Here is a 22,053-nt window from a genome sequence, read left to right as displayed (position 1 = left end):
AATTTATATTATTGGAATTAATACAGTATTATTCTAATTAAGATATTAAAGTAAGATAATTTAATGGTGGCAGGGTTAACATTGAAAATAATTTTTAATTATTTGAGATGATTAAAATATAAAATAATTATTCAATTAATAAAGTATAATAATGGATTTTCGCACACATGTAGTTGTGTATATTTATCTAAAATTCGAAATGTATATATTATTTAATTGAAAAAAATCAAATATTAAATATTGAATGAGGCCAAAACGATCCAAATGTCTCGCTAGAATTAATTAATTTTATTAATTTATTATTTGTAAGATATATTAATTATTTGTTCTCGTAACACAGGCACATAGAATTTTGCATTGTTCTGTAGTACATTGCTTATAGAATATTCGAGATCTTGAAGACAGACAAGACTCTTCAGAAATATTCTTATCTTTGTTCCTTGAATAAATCTTTTTTTTTCATAGATTTGCTAAATTGTTCGTGAAGACTTGGTTCGATATCGTAATTAAATTATCAGGAACTTATATGCATATTGTTTGCTACGAGGAACATTTAATATACATTTTCTACAATTAATATAGAATCTTGCCCCTGATCTTTTTTCCGTTTTTTTTTTTTTTGTACATTTATGAACAGATGAGATGAACAATAACAGGGATAATCAGTTTATATTGCAATAAAATATGTACATTTGAATATTGATGCGCTGAAAATAACTAAACCTGACAATTTTTTGATATTCTAAGCGTATTAATTTTATTTCAGGTTGATTGCGATTGTTTGTACTTTTAAAAATCTACACTACTTACATTGATTTGTTTAAAAATATAAAAAAGAATAACGAATGTTTTTTTTTGTATAATCGAATGTGAATTTTTCACAGATACATTCACCAATTGATTGATTGTTATACAAAAATCTCGACGAATTTGTCGCATCACGAAATGGTAGTTTTATTATCGAATTTTTTACTTATATGACTGCTGTATATTTTTTTTTGTAGTAATTGATATTCCTTAGGCAGCTTCGTTTGATTGTATCACATTAATTGTATTGGCTACTTGTATCATATACAAGTGATACATGCAGGATGTTCGAAATACTCCAAAATAAAGCTGCAAAGATTCTACTTTGGAGAAATAATTTCTTTTGCGTGACAAAATGAATAAATGTATCTTAGTGTCTAAATAGACCTATATTTATATTAAACGGATATTTACAACAGACGAATCTATATTATGAATTTTCGAACATCCTGTATAAGATGTGATCTTATACATATAATCTAAGAAATAAAATTATCAAAAAAGTCTGTCAGTGTGCGACAGAAACCCATGAATAAAGTATCGCATTTACTATAAATGTACTTTGAATGTACAGTGATCGATAATTCTGGACAAGATAATCACCACTAATAATATAATGTTATAACAACATGCAATGAAAATCTGGATCCCGAAGTCAGCAAAAGCATTTGAAGATCTTGCTTCCACATGCACTATCAAAGTAAATATTGTCTATAATAAATATTTCATGTCTTTACGTAAAGTAGTTGTGAATTGACTTCTAGAGACGATCGGTCTCATCGGCGTGAGAGTTTACTCGAATGTCAGGAGGAGATCATCCCCTTCCAATCTCATGCCCTGACTGATGGCGAGACTTTTGATTTTTCCTGCTTTAGGTGCCTGCACGACCATCTCCATCTTCATAGCGGACAGTACGATTAATGGTGCACCTTTCTCCACAGTGTCGCCTACTTTTACCCTGATGTCGATCACTTCGCCGGGCATCGGTGCTCCCAATTGATTGCTGTCACCCTTCGCCGCTTTCGGATGTACGTGAAGTTCCTGCATCGGAAATAAGAAAATTCGTATTGTACTTGATGCGATTGAAATGAACTGCCAATTCAATTTTAATTCAATCTTATTTCAATTTAACTTTGAGTTTATAGTAATTTAATTTTTCAATAGTAATTTTATTTTAATTTCTGTTTAATCGCTATTTATTTTAATTGCGCTTTAATTGAAATATTAATTTGATCGCAGAAAATAGCGCTGAAAGTTTGTGAGCTGCGTGTGTTTACCTTTATAGCCTCTTTATCTTTGATGAAGACAGATCTCAACTGGCCATTCATCTCGAAGAACACTTCGCGTTCACCGTTCGCCGTGAGATCTTCGGCAACCGCCAGAGTTTTAATACCAAGTGTTTTGCCCTTCTCGATGGTGACATCGAATACCTCGCCCACTTTAGGTCCCGTGAGGAAGATTCGCGTCTCCAATTTATCTACCGGACCATACTGTTCTTTGAAATTTAAATAGTCTTTCGTCACTTTAGGATAAAGCGCAGCTGACATGACATCTTTTTCAGTGACGTGCGGATGAGATTCTTGCAGCTCCTTCTTCAAGGTATTGAAATCCAGGGATGCTAAACTCGCGCCTGGTCTGCCTTGTACTCGCGGCATGTCTTTGAGGACCTTTGACCTGAAGAAAATTATAAATGCAAATTAAATTAAATTTATTAAATTAACGAATGATAAATAATTACTTTTAGTATTATAAGTGTATTATATCTATATATATGTCATATATGAAATCTTACCTGAAAGGCTCAGGGAATCCTCCGTAAGGTTCACCAATAGCGCCTTGAAGAAATTCGACCACCGATTTAGGAAACGATAATTCTTCTGCCTTTTTCAAAACGTCGTCGGCGGTCAGTTTATTCTGAACCATAAATTGCGCCAGGTCACCGACAACCTTCGAGCTCGGTGTGACTTTGATGATGTCGCCGAGCAAAAGATTGGCCTCTCTGTATGCCTTCTTCACGTCTTCGAAAAATTCACCCAGACCAAGTGAAAAAGCTTGAAATTGTAGATTCGTGTACTGGCCACCAGGAATTTCGTTCAGGTAGACGTCTGCGTTTCCGGATTTCATCGTTGTTGTGCATTCGAAAGGCGCATAAAGCGTTCTCGTTTGTTCCCAATATGCAGAGTACTCGGAGACGTCAGAGAGATCCAGTTTTGTGTCAATGTCCGTTCCTATGGCATTGATTATAAATTTTAATTTAAATATTGATGTGGCTTTAATATATAATTAGATGTTTTACTATTAATATATTTAATTCAAATGAACTGTCAATTTTCATTCGTAATTATCAACAGTTAACAGCTTTCTTTACCCTGAAGAGACGCAACGACTGCGCCCATGGAAGGTTGACTGGTCATGCCGGACATGCTGTCAACGGCAACATCCACAACGTCCGCGCCGCTCTTCGCACATGCCAACATAGAAGCCACTCCAGCTCCAGCAGTATCGTGTGTGTGTATGTGAAGAGGTACATCCGGATGTTTCTGTCTGATCGCATCGATCAGCAACTCGGCTGCTCTCGGTTTAAGTAATCCAGCCATATCTTTGATTGCTAGGACATGAGTGCCCGCTTTGACTAACTCGTCCGCTAGATCTGTATAATATTTCAGGTTGTATTTTGTACGATTTGGATTGCTCACATCGCCCGTGTAAGAAATCGCCGCTTCAACGATACCACCGGCCTTTCCGGCGGCCTCCATACCTGAAGGAAAATTTATACTTGATAATACATTAAGAAATTTTTGTACGTTTGCAGGAAACATCTCGAATTTGCAAATTGATTTTACAAATGCATATTAAACTACGATTTAAAATATTGACTTTCGCAATGTTCCCTTGTAGTTTATGTTACAATTGGAATCTCTAAGATTACCTAAGATAAGATTCGGCAGGTAATTGAGCGAGTCGAATACCCTGAAGACGTCCATGCCGGTTTTCACAGCCAGGTCGCAGAACTTGAAAACGACGTTGTCGGGATAGTTCGTATAGCCGACAGCGTTAGCGCCTCTCAGCAGCATTTGGAATGGAATATTGGGTATAGCCTTACGCATATCTTCTAGCCTTTCCCAGGGACACTCGTGAAGGAATCTCAAGGCTACATCGAAGGTCGCGCCGCCCCAGTTTTCTAGCGAGTAGAGATTGCTGAATTTGTGCGCGACGAATGGGGAGATCATCATTAGATCATGCGACCGTACACGAGTCGCCAGCAGGGATTGATGAGCGTCACGGAACGTAGTGTCCATTAGAAGCAGACCCTTGTGTTGTCTGATAGCCTTGGCGAATGCTTCCGGTCCTTGCTCTTTGTAAATATGACGGAATCCTTTCGGAGGATCCAGAATGTCTGAAAAAGCGTATAGAGAAAGATTAGTTCAATGCTTTTCTGAAAGAAATGGATTGTTATTTCATACATGCTGTTGTTAATAGGCGTGTAAAGTATTTATGAAAAGCGGTGACTTATCGATATTTCCCGGTGATTGAAAAAAAAAAAAACGAAAGGAAGTCAATAAAAAATAATTTGTTTATAAAGAAAGTTTTTGAAGAAATGTTTATAGTTAACTTGGTATGTGAATTATACTATAGTACTGATTATTTATAATTATTATCATTGAAAACGATAAAATCCGATGTGAGATGAAGATTCGAAATATAAAAAATATATTTGAATATAAAATATTTATAAATATCAAATATTTTATAAATATATTTTCGATATATAAAAAAAATATTGTTTTATCTTCTTACTATCTATATTATATTGACCATTTTTTATTGATTCTTTTCTGTTATTATATATAACATAAAAGTATTGAATATGTGAAAATCTTATTGTTGTTAAGTATTAATTTATATAGCATTATTAAGCACATATTTTATTCGAATGGTTTCTTGAAAATGTAAGAAAAAATTTAAAAATATTTATGCTTCTTAAGGCAAGCATAACATTTCTAAATTAGCACAATTAATAATTAATTATTATAATTTGTTTATGATTGTTGTAGTCATCATATGAAATTTAATTGTGTAACCAATCTAATTTGAGAAAACAAATTTTTTTAATCTGAAAGAAAAACAGATTATTAGAAAAGAAGCAAAAAATTTTGTTTATTATACTATACCATATTCAGTTTGTCATCGCAATCTGCACAATACTAAATCTTAATATAATATAATTAAAAGAAAGTATAACATAATACTGTGACCGTACCTGGTGCATCGGGATCATTGGTTTCTTCTGCAGCTGCAAGCTTAGCAAAGTCTAAAAAATTGGCAAACAAAAAATAAAAGCATGCGATAAACAATGAAGTGTGTACGAAAAGGAAATTAATATTTAAAATGTAAATTATTGAAGATTTTCGGAATTTGTCTGATTTATAAAATTTATCCCATTCATAAATATTTTAATTACGAGTGCATTTTTTTTAATAATGTGATAGAACGAAATATTGAATCACTAATGAGAGTTAATTCAACTAGTTGGTAAAAAACCAGCATGCTTCATTATTATTATAATTATTATTTGATACTGACGTAATGATAATAAGTAGAGACATATGGAGAGGCTTCGTGAGTCCATTTACTTTGCATAGTATGTAGTGAGCTTAATGTAGCGTGGTGCAATAATTAATTTTGACACACGAACACACATCAAAAGAAAAAAAAATATAATATAAAGATTTTTGGTATAACGATTCAACCAAATATTCTTATATAAATAAACCCAGCAAAAGAAGCAAAATAGATTTTTAGCGAGAAGGATGTTCACTATTTTCTCCAAAAATATCATGTCATTCTTTATATTAAGGTTTGCTTTTGTTGAAAAGTAATAAAAAATGTTAGTACAGGTACAAAATATATATAAAGAATAAATGAATGTTCTCCATTAATTATTCATTTGTTGTCTCCGAAAATTATTAAAATGATGAAATTCTGAAAAAATATGTTGTCAAGATAATTTTTAAATATTGTCAAAATTAATTTATAGCATTATTTTTAGAAACGTTAATTAAGAAGTTAATTGGAAAATTAATAGACATCCTATTCTCACATAAAAAAATAAGAGAAAAAAAAAAATATGAGAGATCCCTGTTTTGCTGACCCACGCATGAAAGCACATCCTCTGTACGCCTCTGCTCTAATTAGGAACCAGAATAATTCTATCACTGTCATAATGTGGACGAAATGTCTAATGTCGAAATTTAATTAATAGAATTTGGATTTTGTTATTGAATTTTCTGTGATTATAATTTAGAAGGTTCAAGTTTTAAATCGGTTCTGTGTTACCGAGGTGCAATGTACGTCACTTGGGTAAATCCAGAAGTGAGTTTGGCACGTGTAAACCCTTTGTTCCCGACTATAATATTTGTTGGCAATTAATCATATACCTAAAGCAATTTGCGGAATATGCGGTTTGATGTCTGCCGGTTTGAGTTGAGTAGCTAACGGCGTACTCGGACCGTTCACCAGGACCGAACCGATGTAATTTAGCAATTTTTGCGCTCGGTTTTGGCTCGGTTGCAGCCGAAAGAGCTGCGGGTTCTCATCGATGAAGTATGTGTCGACAATACCGTTGAGGAACTTTTGATTTTCTAAAACATTTAGCAGAAATGGTATATTTGTCTTTACTCCGCGCACACGGAACTCGCGGAGCGCTCGGTTCATCTTGGCGCACGATGATTGAAGGTCGCCGGCGTGGGCGATCACCTGAGAAAAACAAATATTATTTATATTTCTCGAAAAATGAATATCAGGGATAAATACGGTGTATAATAACTACCTTAACGAGAAGTGAATCGTAATACGGCGAGATTATAGCTCCAGCAAATGCGGAGGCACCGTCTAATCGGATGCCCATGCCCTCGCCGGAGCGGAAGACTTCTATTCTTCCGGTATCTGGTTGGAAGTTCTTAGCTGGATCCTCCGTGGTTACTCGACACTGGATCGCGAATCCTTGAGGCACAATTTTTTCCTGCGTCATACCGAGCTCTCGTAACGTCATGCCTTCGGCGATTCGAATCTGAGATTGTACGAGATCGATTCTGAAAGAATAAGAATAATATAAAAAATGTGTGATTTTTGATATTATGCTTACATAAAGTGAATGTGCACGGTTAATACCGCAAAAAATATTAATTCTATTTAATTATTAAGAAAAAAAAAGAAAACGATAACAAAGAAAAAAGGAATAATGATCGAAAGAAATGTGAAAAGATATTTTTTAAATATTTATTTGATTACCCGGTTATTTCCTCGGTTACTGTATGTTCAACTTGTAATCTGGCATTGACTTCAATAAAATAGAAATTTCCGGATTCGTCGACCAAAAATTCGACAGTACCGGCATTCGAGTAACCAACGTGTCTCGCCAATTTGACGGCGTATTCGGTCATTTTCTCGCGAACCTTGGACGATAATGATGGAGCTGGCGCAATCTCGACGACCTACGATTGTTAAGAAAAAACTTAAAATTTTGAAACTGACTGTCTATTGCGATCAAGTTATTATTATTTTACATTTTAGATGTGCGAACTGTTACGTGTACGAATAGATTACTATTCGATGAATTTCTTGCGGTTGCGTCACTGTGCTTGTTTAAGATGAGACAAGTATAGTCGCAGTGAACGTGCTTGTCTTCGTCAAACATCCTTGAGAAAGCACCGCAAAAAATTTATCGACTCTTAATTTATTCATAGAATTGAAGAAAATTGCTAACTCGTTATACATATTGGCATTAATCATGGCATATTTGAGCAATAATCATTTCAAAACATATTGCACATATTTTCTGCATTTTTTAAACTCTTTCAAAGTGTCTGCTTTACAGTGGCCGAATAACCTTGTCCCGTTTTTATGTAATGAAAGTCAACAAAATTGACTTGTATAAGCGCTGTTATATGTTATTTTTTTTAAGTTATATGTATTATTATATTTATTTATGGCTACTTACAAATTAATTACGAGTACAAAGATAAATAATGCTCTTTTCTAAAAGTGAAATAAAAAATTACTCAGGATAAAACAGGGAAATGATAGAAAACTGTCGAAAAATATTTCGATATCAATAATCATGAACTATAATATCGATATATAATATTTTTAACGGTTAATTGATTGTTATGCGCGTTAAATTACAATTAACCAGCTACTGACCTTTTGATGACGACGTTGCACAGAACAGTCGCGTTCAAATAAATGCACAACATTGCCAGCATTATCCCCGAGTAATTGAACTTCAATATGTCGTGGCCTCTCGATGAATTTCTCAATAAACATTGCACCATTTCCAAAAGCAGCTGCCGCTTCTGAAGATGCACGATCGAACATTTCGCGAACTTCTTCCATTTGTTTTACGACTCTCATACCTGTATAATGATAAATTTTTTTGTTATTTTACAATATACATACATATATATATATATGATTTAATTAAATACATTTTTATATTAAATTTTAGACAATAAGATCAATTTTATTAATTGTAATTTTTACTTATTTCACTAATTAGTATATAATATATTGTTTTATAATTTTAAAGTAATTGAGTGAATTTGAGTTGATGAGTTCAATGTTTACGATAATTTTTAAGTAATAATGAATTATATGCGTTTTTTTTTAACTACCATTTATAACACAGCATTTTTTGTTTTATATAATATTTAAATTTACACATATAATGTATTTATATTACACATTTTGACTTAAATGCTGTTATTCATTTTTCTTAAAATAATATATGCAAATTTACCATATCACAAAATTATCGCTAGTAGCTTGTCACAATCGTACTTTGTATATAGATATTTTTCGCGTGTTTAAACGCACGTTTCCTACACGCTCGGAATGTTATTCAACGGAGAAAAACATTCATTGTTCACATGACTTATGATTATACGTTTAATGGCAAAAATTTGCAACGTTATTTTACGATTAAATAAAAATTTTAGTTTACATATAAATGATTTATGCAATAGTAGGAAGAAATTTTGAAGAAACTTTTATAAGACATTTTATAAAATGCAAGCATTTTTTTTTTAATGTTTATAGAAAAACGGAAATGCGATAAACTCTCAGTGCGTGATACCTCAGTGTCAAACCTACCTCGTCCTCCACCTCCATACGCCGCCTTAAAGATAACCGGAAGCCCGTGCTTCATACAGAATTCCAACGCTTCATCAGAAGTTGTTACTGGTCCATCTGTTCCCGGAACAATAGGCACTCCAGCTTCAATCGCGGCTTGTCTGGCAGCTACCTATCGTTTAAATACGAAAGAACTTTAAAAGCCGTCCGTTTGTTTACCGATGACGTTGTACATTTTTGACGCACCGAATAACACATCTTAAAAACTTAGGGCGGTATTCATAGTCCGTTCTTATATTTAAAATCGTCTTAAGCACGGACTTATATTCGCTCTCTTCGTCACACATAGATTGTGTCTGACGAAGAGAGCGAATATAAGTTCGTTCTTAAGACGATCTTGAATATAAGAACGGACTATGAATACCGCCCTTAGTCATTGATATACGCTGCGGAACTGAGAGCTACAACGCAAGATTACCTTGTCACCCATTTGCTGGACGACTTTAGGACTAGGCCCGATAAATCTGATGCCAGCATCAGTCACTGCTTGAGCAAAATCCGATCTCTCCGAAAGAAATCCATAACCAGGATGTATAGCATCGACGTCATTCTCCTTGGCAACTTGAATAATCTCCGGGATGTTGAGGTAAGCTTGAACAGGAGGTAAGCCTCTACCTACTAAGTAACCTTCGTCCGCTTTCTGTCGGTGCATCTGCATCTTATCTTGCTCCGAATAAATCGCCACGGAGCGAATGCCGAGCTCCGTGCAGGCACGAAATACACGAATAGCAATTTCCCCTGAAATATCATCATATTTCCGCATTCAAATTTCCTAACTTTTCACAAATGAAGTTTTAGGGAATGATTGCCAAAGTCGTTTAAGCTGACTTTTGCTTAATTGCATTTTAATTTACAATTGCAAAAATATTTAATAGGTATTAAAAGTTAAAAAACTATGAAAAATACGCTATCTAATCAAACATTTGCTCAGAGAAAACCAATTTAATTGAATTTTTATTTAAATATTAATATGTTTCAAAACACTTTTTTTTAATTTTGTAATATTATAAAAATAACGATAAGTGGTAAAAATGGGATAAATAGTTTATCTCAGTCCTTAGAATTTTCTGAGGCGAACACGCTAAGAGCACATGTTATGAGATACTGTTTAATTAAACAGAGTGCTCGTACATGCTTGATTCTCGGGTCTAAATCAGGAATAATGCTGTTTTACATCTTGATTAATCAGGCACACACAACCTTGTTCTATAAAAATCGACAAGTTATCGATAACGCAACGCAACGATTATTTTTAAGTAATATCGATATTATATTTGGCGAAAGAGAAGAATAATGATAATTATTTGGAAAGTTTGCGAATTTTTTTTTACCGTTTGATTACGATACGACGTAGCAAGTTTGTAGCAATGTAACAGTTATATTGGAAGAATACTGCAATACATACATATACATTATGGGAAGACAAAGTTTAAATTTTGTATACTATCACTCATATTCTGTTTGCACTAAAATCATAAATAGTGATAAATGTTAACGATCATAAATTACCATCAATAAATGCGTTAATTGGTTGCGTTGTGGCGTTATCGAGAATAAGTCCGTAATAGCACGTGTGATACATCATCATTGTCTTATCAGCTTTCTGTATGAGATAAGTTTCGTCTTACGATTCATATCTTTTTTGAAAGCTGATAGAAAAAGTAAGATATATTTTAAAAAGTTACACGTTAAAAGATTATTTGGAAAGAACAAGATAATAAGAATAACTTCCCAACTCTAATAGTTATTAGAAATACAATGTCCTGCTACGAAGAAATCGTAGAAATAAAAAATGAAATTAAAATATAGTATTAGGACCTTGAATAAGTTCTCGCTGTTTTTTTTGTTAAAAAAAAACATTAATTTAAAATATAAGGCTTACAATGACTTTACTCAAAGTATTGTCCATCATTAGAGACCACTTTCTCCCATCTTTCTGGCAGTAATTGAATCCCCCGTCGAAAAAACGATTCATCTTTTGACGCAATCCATGAATCGACCCATTTTTCGGTTTCTTCGAAAGAATGGAAGCGCTGCTCGCTCAAACCATGCGCCATCGACCGAAACAAGTGGTAATCCGAGGGGGCTATGTCCGGTGAATACGGCGGGTGAGGTAGAACTTCCCATTGAAGCGTTTCCAGGTAAGTTTTGACTGGTTTTGCCACATGTGGCCGAGCATTGTCATGTAACAAAATGACTTTGTCGTGTCTCTGCCCGTATAGTAGCCGCTTTTCTTTTAGAGCTCGACTCAAACGCATCATCTGAAGTCGATAGCGAGCTCCCGTGATAGTTTCATTAGGTTTAAGCAGCTCATAATAAATTACGCCCTGCTGATCCCACCAAATGCAGAGCAGAAGTTTCGAACCATGGATATTCGGCTTTGCCGACGATGTTGATGCATGGCCGGGCTTACCCCACGATTTTCTACGCTTAGGATTATCGTAGTGTATCCACTTTTCATTTCCAGTGATGATACGGTGCAGAAAACCTTTTCTTTTATGCCGTTGAAGCAGCAATTCACACATGAGAAAACGTCGTTCAACGTCTCTCGGCTTCAACTCATACGGCACCCAATGTCCTTGCTTTTGGATCATTCCTAACGCTTTTAAACGTTTTGAAACTGTTGACGCATCTACTTGCAATGTTTTCCCGAGCTGTACTAGCGTCTGACATGGATCTAGATCAAGCAATGCCTCCAATTCTTCGTCTTCAAACTTTGTCGGTGCTCCAGAACGTTCTTTATCTTCAAGGTCAAAGTCATTATTTTTAAAGCGCCTAAACCAGTCTCTGCATGTCGTATTCGACAGAGCATTGTCACCATATGTTTCAACAAGAATTCTGTGTGCTTCAGCTGCAGATTTCTTTTGAATAAAGCAGTGCAATAAAATTCCCCGCAAAAACACTTTATTTGGCACAAAAGTAGACATTTTCGCAATAGGTAATTAAACACGTGGTTGACACTGTGGTAAACTGTATCTACTAGAATTTGAGGTTACATATAGTACTACTTAGCTGATGCGTTTCCGTACGAAATTCCATGCACAGAGTGCCGCTACGCCATCTTTTAAGAAACAGCGAGAACTTATTCAAGGACCTAATAATAAATATGTTTAAAATATTGAAACTTTAGTCTTCAATCGGTATTTATAAAATTTTTTTTAGATTTGGCGTGCTAACAATGAGTATTATAATTTTTTATAACATAATAAAACTATAATATATTTTTTGGAATCTATTGAAGAGAATTGAGATGCAAATTTTGGTAGTCAAACTATAATGTTAAATTATAAATTAAAAAATTCTGTAAAGAATTTTTGACATTTTTTATTTCTTAAAAGAAAGTCTTATGTTTAAAATGTTATTTTATCATGAATTAGTAACAAATCGACCTTCTCTTACCTCGATTGGCGACGAGGACACTTCTGATCGGTCTGTATTCCACATCTGTACCGAAGTATTTTGTGGCGATTTTCCATATGTGTAACGCGCTTCTGTGTTTGCTCAAGGCCTGATGAGCACGTATGGAATGCATTTTGCTAGTTGTGTGTTTTTGTTAAATTCGCAATATTGTCACTGTTTTACTACTTTAATTAGGATCGTCTATAAAACTAAAAGACGAACTTAGCTACTTATACTTTAACTAACACTTTAGCCTAGCAAAATAGACTATTTTCTTGTAAAAAATATTTTTAGGCCACTTATATATTTGACTAGTGTTTGCGTTTTAAAGGTAGTTTTTTCCGTGCGCGATTGTTTCGTTCTGCGGTCAGATTCAAACTAAGCAAATAATCGCCTATATGAAGTTAGCCCCCCATTTTTCGATTTTGAATATTTTTTTAGTTGTTCCAGGTTGTTCTACGTTTGTTCTATATTGTTCCAAAGTTATGAACAAAAAAATCGAAAAACATGACGGGAAAAGCAAAAAAACAGTTTATTTTTGTGGCTACCCATTTTTTTTTAAATTCAAATTTTTTTGCTGTTCTGGATTGTTCTAATTGTTCTAAACATTGTTCTAAAATATTAATCCCCCTAAAAAAGAATTTAAAAAGATATAGCAAAAAATAGCATTAAGCGTCCAAATAGTATTTTTACATTTATCGCTATTATTATATTATGTTTTGACACCAAATTACATATTTAAGCTAAAAACGAATAGAACAACCCAGAACAACTTTCAGTTTTACCAGAACAAACATATAAAAGGCACTTTACTCTTGAAGGTAGAGAATTATTTTGTCTTTTTCGACCGATAATGTTACATCAGCGACACTAAAACCTAGAACAATGAGAAATAGACACAGAACAATCCGGAACAACTCTCAGTTTTGTCAGAACAAACGTTTAAAGAGCACTTTACTCTTGAAGGTAGAGAATTATTTTGTCTTTTTCGACCGATAATGTTACACCAGCGACACTAAAACCTGGAACAATGAGAAATAGACACAGAACAATCCGGAACAACTCTCAGTTTTGTCAGAACAAACGTTTAAAGAGCACTTTACTCTTGAAGGTAGAGAATTATTTTGTCTTTTTCGACCGATAATGTTACATCAGCGATTAGTGTCGATTAGTGTTTTTTTTTGAATTTTTTTATTTTTTTAAATATAAGAGTAAAGTGCTCCTTATAATACGTTTGTTCTGACAAAACTGAGAGTTGTTCCGGATTGTTCTGTGTCTATTTCTCATTGTTCTAGGTTTTAGTGTCGCTGGTGTAACATTATCGGTCGAAAAAGACAAAATAATTCTCTACCTTCAAGAGTAAAGTGCTCTTTAAACGTTTGTTCTGACAAAACTGAGAGTTGTTCCGGATTGTTCCCTGTCTATTTCTCATTGTTCTAGGTTTTAGTGTCGCTGATGTAACATTATCGGTCGAAAAAGACAAAATAATTCTCTACCTTCAAGAGTAAAGTGCTCTTCAAACGTTTGTTCTGACAAAACTGAGAGTTGTTCCGGATTGTTCTGTGTCTATTTCTCATTGTTCCAGGTTTTAGTGTCGCTGGTGTAACATTATCGGTCGAAAAAGACAAAATAATTCTCTACCTTCAAGAGTAAAGTGCTCTTTAAACGTTTGTTCTGACAAAACTGAGAGTTGTTCCGGATTGTTCTGTGTCTATTTCTCATTGTTCCAGGTTTTAGTGTCGCTGGTGTAACATTATCGGTCGAAAAAGACAAAATAATTCTCTACCTTCAAGAGTAAAGTGCTCTTTAAACGTTTGTTCTGACAAAACTGAGAGTTGTTCCGGATTGTTCTGTGTCTATTTCTCATTGTTCCAGGTTTTAGTGTCGCTGGTGTAACATTATTGGTCGAAAAAGACAAAATAATTCTCTACCTTCAAGAGTAAAGTGCTCTTTAAACGTTTGTTCTGACAAAACTGAGAGTTATTCCGGATTGTTCTGTGTCTATTTCTCATTGTTCTAGGTTTTAGTGTCGCTGATGTAACATTATCGGTCGAAAAAGACAAAATAATTCTCTACCTTCAAGAGTAAAGTGCCTTTTATATGTTTGTTCTGGTGAAACTGAGAGTTGTTCTGGGTTGTTCTATTCGTTTTTAGCTTAAATATGTAATTTGGTGTCAAAACATAATATAATATTATAATAGCGATAAATGTAAAAATACTATTTGGACGCTTAATGCTATTTTTTGCTATATCTTTTTAAATTCTTTTTTAGGGGGATTAATATTTTAGAACAATGTTTAGAACAATTAGAACAATCTAGAACAGCAAAAAAATTTTAATTTAAAAAAAAATGGGTGGCCACAAAAATAAATCGTTTTTTTGCTTTTCCCGTCATGTTTTTCGATTTTTTTGTTCATAACTTTGGAACAATATAGAACAAACGTAGAACAACCTGGAACAACTAAAAAAATATTCAAAATCGAAAAATGGGGGGCTAACTTCATATAGGCCAAATAATCTCCGCCTTGCTAGATGCACTTTATCGGAACATTTGATTTTACGACACAATAAATTTTTTTATTCACTAAATTATTACTTCTTGTCTTTTAACACATGGTACTGTGTTTCTAGTAACTTTTCAATAACTATTCTTGGTATTTCTGAAACAGATAAAAATAATATTTGTTAAATATAATTGCAATTCTTGCTATCTTTGCTGCTGTTTAGTGTGCTTGATAAGCATTTATTAGAAACATTATCACATTCAGTGTGTTGTACAAATTAATTCATCTAATTACTCAATTATATATAAATTTCTGTCGTAAATTATTTAAACGGAAATTGTTAAAAAGATAAAAATAGTTTTGTTTTAAAGAAATTATATTGTGATGAGAATAGCGTTTGTTCTATTTCTATTTTTTTCAAATATACTTGTAAAAATATACTTAAAAAATTTCTATTTTATTTTTTTTAAATATAATTTTTTAAGATTGGGTTCTTTTTACATAAGTTAAAAAAATCAAATATTGTAATATTTGCTAAAATTTATTGTTTTTTGTATTGACTTGTTAAGTTTCGTGAATGACACTGCGCGTGATATTTGTTTGGATGAGTTTTGTGAGCGTATACGAATTAACGTATTACTTCAGCCTACTACATATGATACCGTAAGATGAGGTATTTATTGACTACTACTTTTGGCACCAGCTACTGTTATATGATGTAGCTACGTATAATTCTTAACATGAAAATAACATATTACGCAGTGACAGTTTCGTAGAAATTCCATTTTGAGAATCTTTGCAATATGTTTGCATAATCAGTAATTAGAGCAATAAAAATAGTCTTATTGATAAATATTTTTGGTAATATTAATGATTATGAATGATATTTATCAATATTTATCATAAGAGAATTCAATAATTTTATCAAAAATATCCAATAAGATAAATTTTACAGAAAAAATTATAAGAAATTAAAAACGTTTGATCTAACTTGATTGTGAAATTTTTTTTATGGACTTTCTTATAAATTTTTAAGACTTTAGTATAATGTGCAAGTACTTTATGGTGGCAATGATTATACTGTATGTACAGCACAATCAATGGTCAATGACCATTCAATAAGACATCAATTTAATATCACTCTAAATCTCACTAGTGATACAATATCGTTTTCAGACTCCGACGTATAGAATATATATATAATATAATTATATAAATATATATATTCTTCTGTTCAAATTTTTTTTCATAAATAAAAATTATTTCTACGAGTAGTTCGTCTAATGACATAAAATATGTAAAAACATATATTTATGTCAATAAAAAATCGCAGCGCGATAAATTGACTGAAATAAATTATGGCATGATAAAAGTCATGTGACTTTAATGTATATTATTAATTTTTGCTTACGAAGGCTTGATAAAAGATATAAATATATTTAATATGTCTGCGAAAAGTTGATATCAGGAGAATATAATGCATTGTGAGAGGTTATTCACACATGATGTGACGCGGTATGGTTGCAACATAATTAGAAATCGAGAAGGAAAATCGTAAATATACTTTGTCATTATGAAATGCTGTGATGACAGCAAAATAGAAAAACAAAGTGGTTTACAACTGATTTAATGATATTTTAATATTCAACAGTTTAATGGTTATTGAATCACATAGTTATGCGATCGTTTTGATGAAGAATGATCAAGATCGAATTTTTTTGTCATTTTTTATCACACGCGTCTGTAATTAATTTTAAAATCTTTACATTACTTTATTTTTGAATAGCGAAACGTGTTACAAAATTTCGACAGTTTTTATTATTAAAAATCAACATTATCTATCGATGTTCCGACGATATACGAAAACAGCATATAAATTTTCTTCTCTCCAGACAGCAGTGATTCATATCGGTTTAGTCCGTTGGTTGTTAGGCATAACGGGTGATAACGAGAGAAAATGGTATGTTTTCTAACATTGATGTTACTAGAAAATCACGTGTCGTGCTGATAAAATGTATTTTTGTGTATTGAGTGTCATACATAATGATTACTATTTGGAGCACATATATGCTGTAAGAACAGATAATCGAATCCTCGTGCGATTGATAAAATTGTATATTTCACCGTTGCGTACGAAAAAGGCTTTTGAATTGATTATGAATGTAGATTTATCATCGCGATAAGTAATATTCTTGGGAAATCCCGGCAGTACATATTATCTAATGGAAATAAATTGCTGTCATAATTGATGTCCAAACATTTAAAAATTACGATTTATAAAATATTTTTATATTACATAATTAACAAATTAATTAAATCAGCAAATAGTTGTACGGAAAAACATCATAAACGATAAACGATATAAATTATTTATAGATAACGTTGCAAAATATGTATGAACTGATCGGAGAATATGTAAATCAGACGATATTTTTAGCTCCAGTTCGTATCTGTAATATATTTATGTAAAATCAAATGTAATTGTGTGGTTGAATTTTCCAAGTTCTATCGGTAGAAAGATGAAATCTTCAAGAAGCATGTTTACGAATTTTCATAAAATCTTTGTTCCGAATATAATCTCAATCGGCCTCGAAACCTTCATTTAGCGTAAATAAATTGCCTCTGTCTGGTGTCGATTACGAAATCGAGACGTTCAAGGCGTTAATCGCATGAACTATTCATCTCTTGTTCGTATAACGTACCTTGTTCTTGATTTCTTTTTTAACATGCGCGATATAAAATTTGATATTTTTTTGAAGTGTAACTGATACTCGCGTGCACACTTCGTGGATTCACACGTGTACATTGATAAGAAACGACAACTAATTATGTATTAATATGACGACAAAATAAAAACAAACATTTAATACGACGAATATGTAGATAAGAGACTTAAAAAGTTTTATAAAAGTTATATATATATATATATATATATATATATATATATATATATATATATTATACATACACGTGCGCGCGTGAAGTATTTAGAGAACAAGAATATATTCGAGAATATAATAAAAATTGGAGTAATTATTATTAACTTTTTAAAATTTTAATTATTATCAAAAATTTTCAAGGTAGAGGTACATTGAATGATTTGCATGTCAGGTGTCATTACAATCATAGTTGAGTTATGAATAGAACCTTCCTATAGGATAAACTACAATTGACACAAATTACATTTCGCCACGTCCGTAATGACTGTTGTATCGCAACTCGCGCTGACCTTGCAGCTTAATTAATATTTAATGTGGTTGAATGTTAAACATTAGGAGATACATAACGAAAATATCAATATACATTTTTATATGTACATTTTTTTATCAATTTAATTAATATATATAATTTTTTTAATTCGTGAACGAGACAATTATTTTTTGAATTTGTATTTTTTTCAGTTAGGTTTTATTTGTTAATAATTATAATGTTACTTGAATTTTATATTTATTTATTTTTTATTTTTTAACTTTTATTTTTCTAATCTAAGTGAAAGAATTTTTTAAATTATCTTATTTTTTGCTTTGACTTAAAAAAAAATTAGTACAAATTGTAACGATCGACTTGAATGCCGAAAATCAAATTGCCTGATACTTATTAACTGCCTGAAATTGATTGATATTTATTTTTTACATACACCTGTACAGTATAATTGCATGATAACTGTTCAATCAAATGCGACTTATGGCTTCGTTTTTACCAATCAATCTTTTATGGTTTGGAGACTATAATTAAATAAGGCTTCTATGTGTAGCAATTGCCGTCTACACGCTCATATGCTCTACGCTATTGTGTTTATACATACAAAATGTAGATAGGAAGAGATTTTTCATGCTTTTATTTTTATCGATTCCTCTTATCAGAACTTTATCCTTGAGAATTTTACAAGTTCAGATAACAATGTTCAGATAATCGAATCGATATAATTCGGATATGATAATCGACAATCATTCGGTAGTTCTTTATCTTTGGGCGTATCCGATAATTAGGTTTATGAATGAAACAATCCGCTCATTATTGCATCATTTGAGGACATTCACTTGTTATCGCGTGCATGTAAATGCATACATTGAAGTTGAAATACACTTTTGAGTATCGATTTGCAGTAGTGCCGTGACGTTAGAAACAGCTGATGCCTATCTGCATATATAATGTGAACTTCAGCACCGTGAGTCTAACATTTTTATGCAGCCATTTTCATAGTACAAATTTCATACCCAACTAAAATGAAATTAAAATAGAAACAATATTAATATAATATCGCAAGCTTGCACGAGTTAATAACACGACAAGAGCTGTAATACTAGTTTTTGACTTTATTTACTTAATTTAACGATATAAGTTAATGAACTTAAAAATTAATTGAGTGTACGGATCGTATTATGTAAAGAGAAATACGATGAATGTATTTGCAATGGTCAAGAGCAGAATATAAAAATAGAATGTGCTACAAAGAGGACCATTCGAGTTCATTGGCATAACTTCTTGGCAACTCTTAAAAGCAAACGATTATAATAAGAATGAGTCAATATGTAGAGTATCGATCTTTCGTGATAAACCTTTGCACAGAACCTATCGAAAAAACTGATTTATCGCCTTTATCTACTATAAGTGGGATAGTTCCGGAAAATATTGTTATCGAACATATAAGAGATATATGAGGATTATGCAAATAAAAAATAGTAAAAGAAAGAATTAGTAATTAAATAAAATAATTATTTTTTTTATTTATTTTATTAATTTTTTTCAATGCAATAATGGCTAAATTGCGTAAAGACAAAATTCGTGAAAAATATGTTTGCGCGAGAGGAAACTGTGCGGAAGACCGAGATAAAAAAGTATCAAGTGATTCACATAAACACATGCGACACGCCGCGCACGTGCTACCTGCAAGTTGCATCGTCTGCGCGTGCGAATAAATCTTGCATCGTGAGATGGAAATTAGTCGGTCAAGATATGCTTAATAGTCTGCTTTAATATAATTACCGTACGAGTTTACCGTGCAACTTTTTTTAAAATTAATTTTTTATATACACTTATTGGTATAATTTTCCAGCATACTCTCTTTTTATTCATTTTATATTTAACACGTTATCATTACTGTTTACTTTTCTCTTATATATTTTATAGTAAAGTCGTATCAGTACGACGAATTTTTTCAGTTTTTATCACGTATCCATATATGATCAGAAACTGGTTATGTAAATCATATCGATCTGACCACATATCGATCTGACCACACCACTATCACGCTATAACACGTGTTTCTTTTCATGATGTTGTGGATCCTTTGAAGTTAATGTATCCTTGACAAATGTTAAAATCTCAGTTCCTATCTCCTCTTATAAGAGTATCTCGTGATAAGAACGTTACGATTATTATTTTGATGTACGTAGTTGTGGATATCGAAGAATGCAACCTTTGACCGCGTATTAACATGACGAGCTGTTGCAGTCGCAAAGATTTGTCGTTATACACTGTATGAACAAATTTTTATGACTTATTCAAATTGTTAACACTTGTGCAAATAATTGAATGACATAACTCTCAGTAATGTAATACTCAAGAGATCGCTTCGCAAAGATTGCTATTGTATTTAATAGCTGTTAAACTCTTAAGTCAAATCTCTTCGTTCTTGAATCCATTATTGATTGTTTTTGTTTTGTTTATAAGTGTTTTTTATAATTTTAAATATATATGATTCTTAAAATTGAGCAAGCTAGAAGCTAGAGTAAATAAAAAGAAATTGATTGAATTATAAATTAAAAATAAAATCCAAAAAATATATACAATAAGTATCTTATGACTTGATCAATAATATGAATTTAACATTTTATTCCATTTGTATTTATTATATATTGTATATATTTAAATTTAAATTTCTTAGAATGTCATTTTTACTCGTGTATTTTACAGTAACTTTCAATACCAACTAAAAAAATGATCTGCAACGATAAAATATTGATTTTTTGTCATATTTTTCCAATTTTTTTCGACTATTATATCATTGATATTAATAATATTATTTGCACAATATCTTGAAATATTACTTGCTTATCTTAATTATCTTAATTAATTCAAGATTAAAATTTATCTAATAAATTAAATTAGTAATAAATTAAATCTACAACAAAAATTGTGAATAGAAGATGGAAAAAGAATATTTTTATCATGTATCGTTTATTGACGTGATATCAGAAAAGTAAGCTTGAAATAAGAACTTATCACGTAATATATCGGGAAATGAATTTTCCTCGTTGTGGAACAACGAACGTCACACTTATTCGCACATTACGACACACTGTGTGTTCGTTACTCGGACCGCACTCGGAGCTTTGAGAAAGATTATACTCCAATTTTTGCGAATCATCACTTCGCACGTCGATCAGGTATCCGGATACCAACGACGTGTCAATCGAGGTGCGACACGCAGTCGATTTCAGCCAACAATTCATGTACTTACTGTGTCACTGCCGGGAACGTGGTAGGCCAGACTCCGTCCGGTTGAAGTCTAAGCCGCACTGAACAGTCAGTCTCTCTGGCACACGCGCTCAACGTCTACAGAAATAGAGGTGGCGATTGGTAGTCGAACATGCGCCTTGTGCTGGTGCAGAATATATATTACAATTACTGGGTGTACAGAATGGTGTACTGCTGCCATCTCCTGATGGTAACGTTCACCAAGCTTTTGCGACTGTTTTTTACAACAAGTTTATCACTATCGGTGAACAGTTAGTCTTTTTTTTAATTTGCTATTTTTTATATCTAAAGTAGGACGAAAATATACGCATGCTTTAAAGCGAAAAAGGAGAAACTGAGCAAATAGAGCAGTTAAAAACAAATCTATCATGAATTCAATTTATGATTGATTGATGACATGAAAATAAGAAACATGCGCAAATAGAGATTGAAAGTGTTGGGAAAACTATAAATATCAGAATTTTTTGAAACGTTGAAATTGAATACATGGATTAAATGATTTGTAGAACTTTGACTGTCATAAACTATCAATGATCACTTCTATTATCATGATAAAAATAGATAGAATCAAGCTGCCAAAAGATTAGATATATATAAATTAATTGACAAGTAAAAAATATTTGACAAGATAAAAAATATAGATAATCTTTTTGAAATTTTTCTTATTTTAAGG

At 32.1% G+C, this 22,053-nt stretch overlaps 1 protein-coding gene across 9 annotated transcripts; it reads right to left on the bottom strand.

Moving 5' to 3' along the window:
- Positions 1–650: 650 nt before the first annotated feature.
- Positions 651–21,474, bottom strand: PCB (Pyruvate carboxylase). 9 transcript variants are annotated; one of them, XM_067347098.1, is made up of 15 exons: positions 21,364–21,474; positions 14,896–15,056; positions 12,397–12,774; positions 9,416–9,735; positions 8,959–9,109; positions 8,011–8,222; positions 7,099–7,301; positions 6,638–6,899; positions 6,246–6,564; positions 5,069–5,119; positions 3,737–4,204; positions 3,176–3,565; positions 2,600–3,035; positions 2,085–2,481; positions 651–1,848 (listed from the first exon to the last, which is right to left on the bottom strand). In XM_067347098.1, the coding sequence occupies exons 3-15, from the start codon at positions 12,527–12,529 to the stop codon at positions 1,600–1,602; spliced, it is 3,591 nt and encodes a 1,196-aa protein (XP_067203199.1). In that variant the 5' UTR covers positions 12,530–12,774; positions 14,896–15,056; positions 21,364–21,474; the 3' UTR covers positions 651–1,599. The 9 variants fall into 9 exon arrangements, with proteins under 9 accessions (XP_067203199.1, XP_012218532.1, XP_012218526.1 ...); XM_012363109.2 differs by having other exon boundaries at positions 12,397–12,605; XM_012363103.2 differs by having other exon boundaries at positions 12,397–12,533.
- Positions 21,475–22,053: the final 579 nt, after the last annotated feature.

The sequence above is a fragment of the Linepithema humile genome, chromosome 1, assembly GCF_040581485.1.
Source record: "Linepithema humile isolate Giens D197 chromosome 1, Lhum_UNIL_v1.0, whole genome shotgun sequence".
Lineage (NCBI taxonomy): Eukaryota > Metazoa > Arthropoda > Insecta > Hymenoptera > Formicidae > Linepithema > Linepithema humile.
The sequence above is the reverse complement of the archived record's forward strand: the minus strand, read 5'-3'. Positions and strand labels throughout refer to the sequence as shown.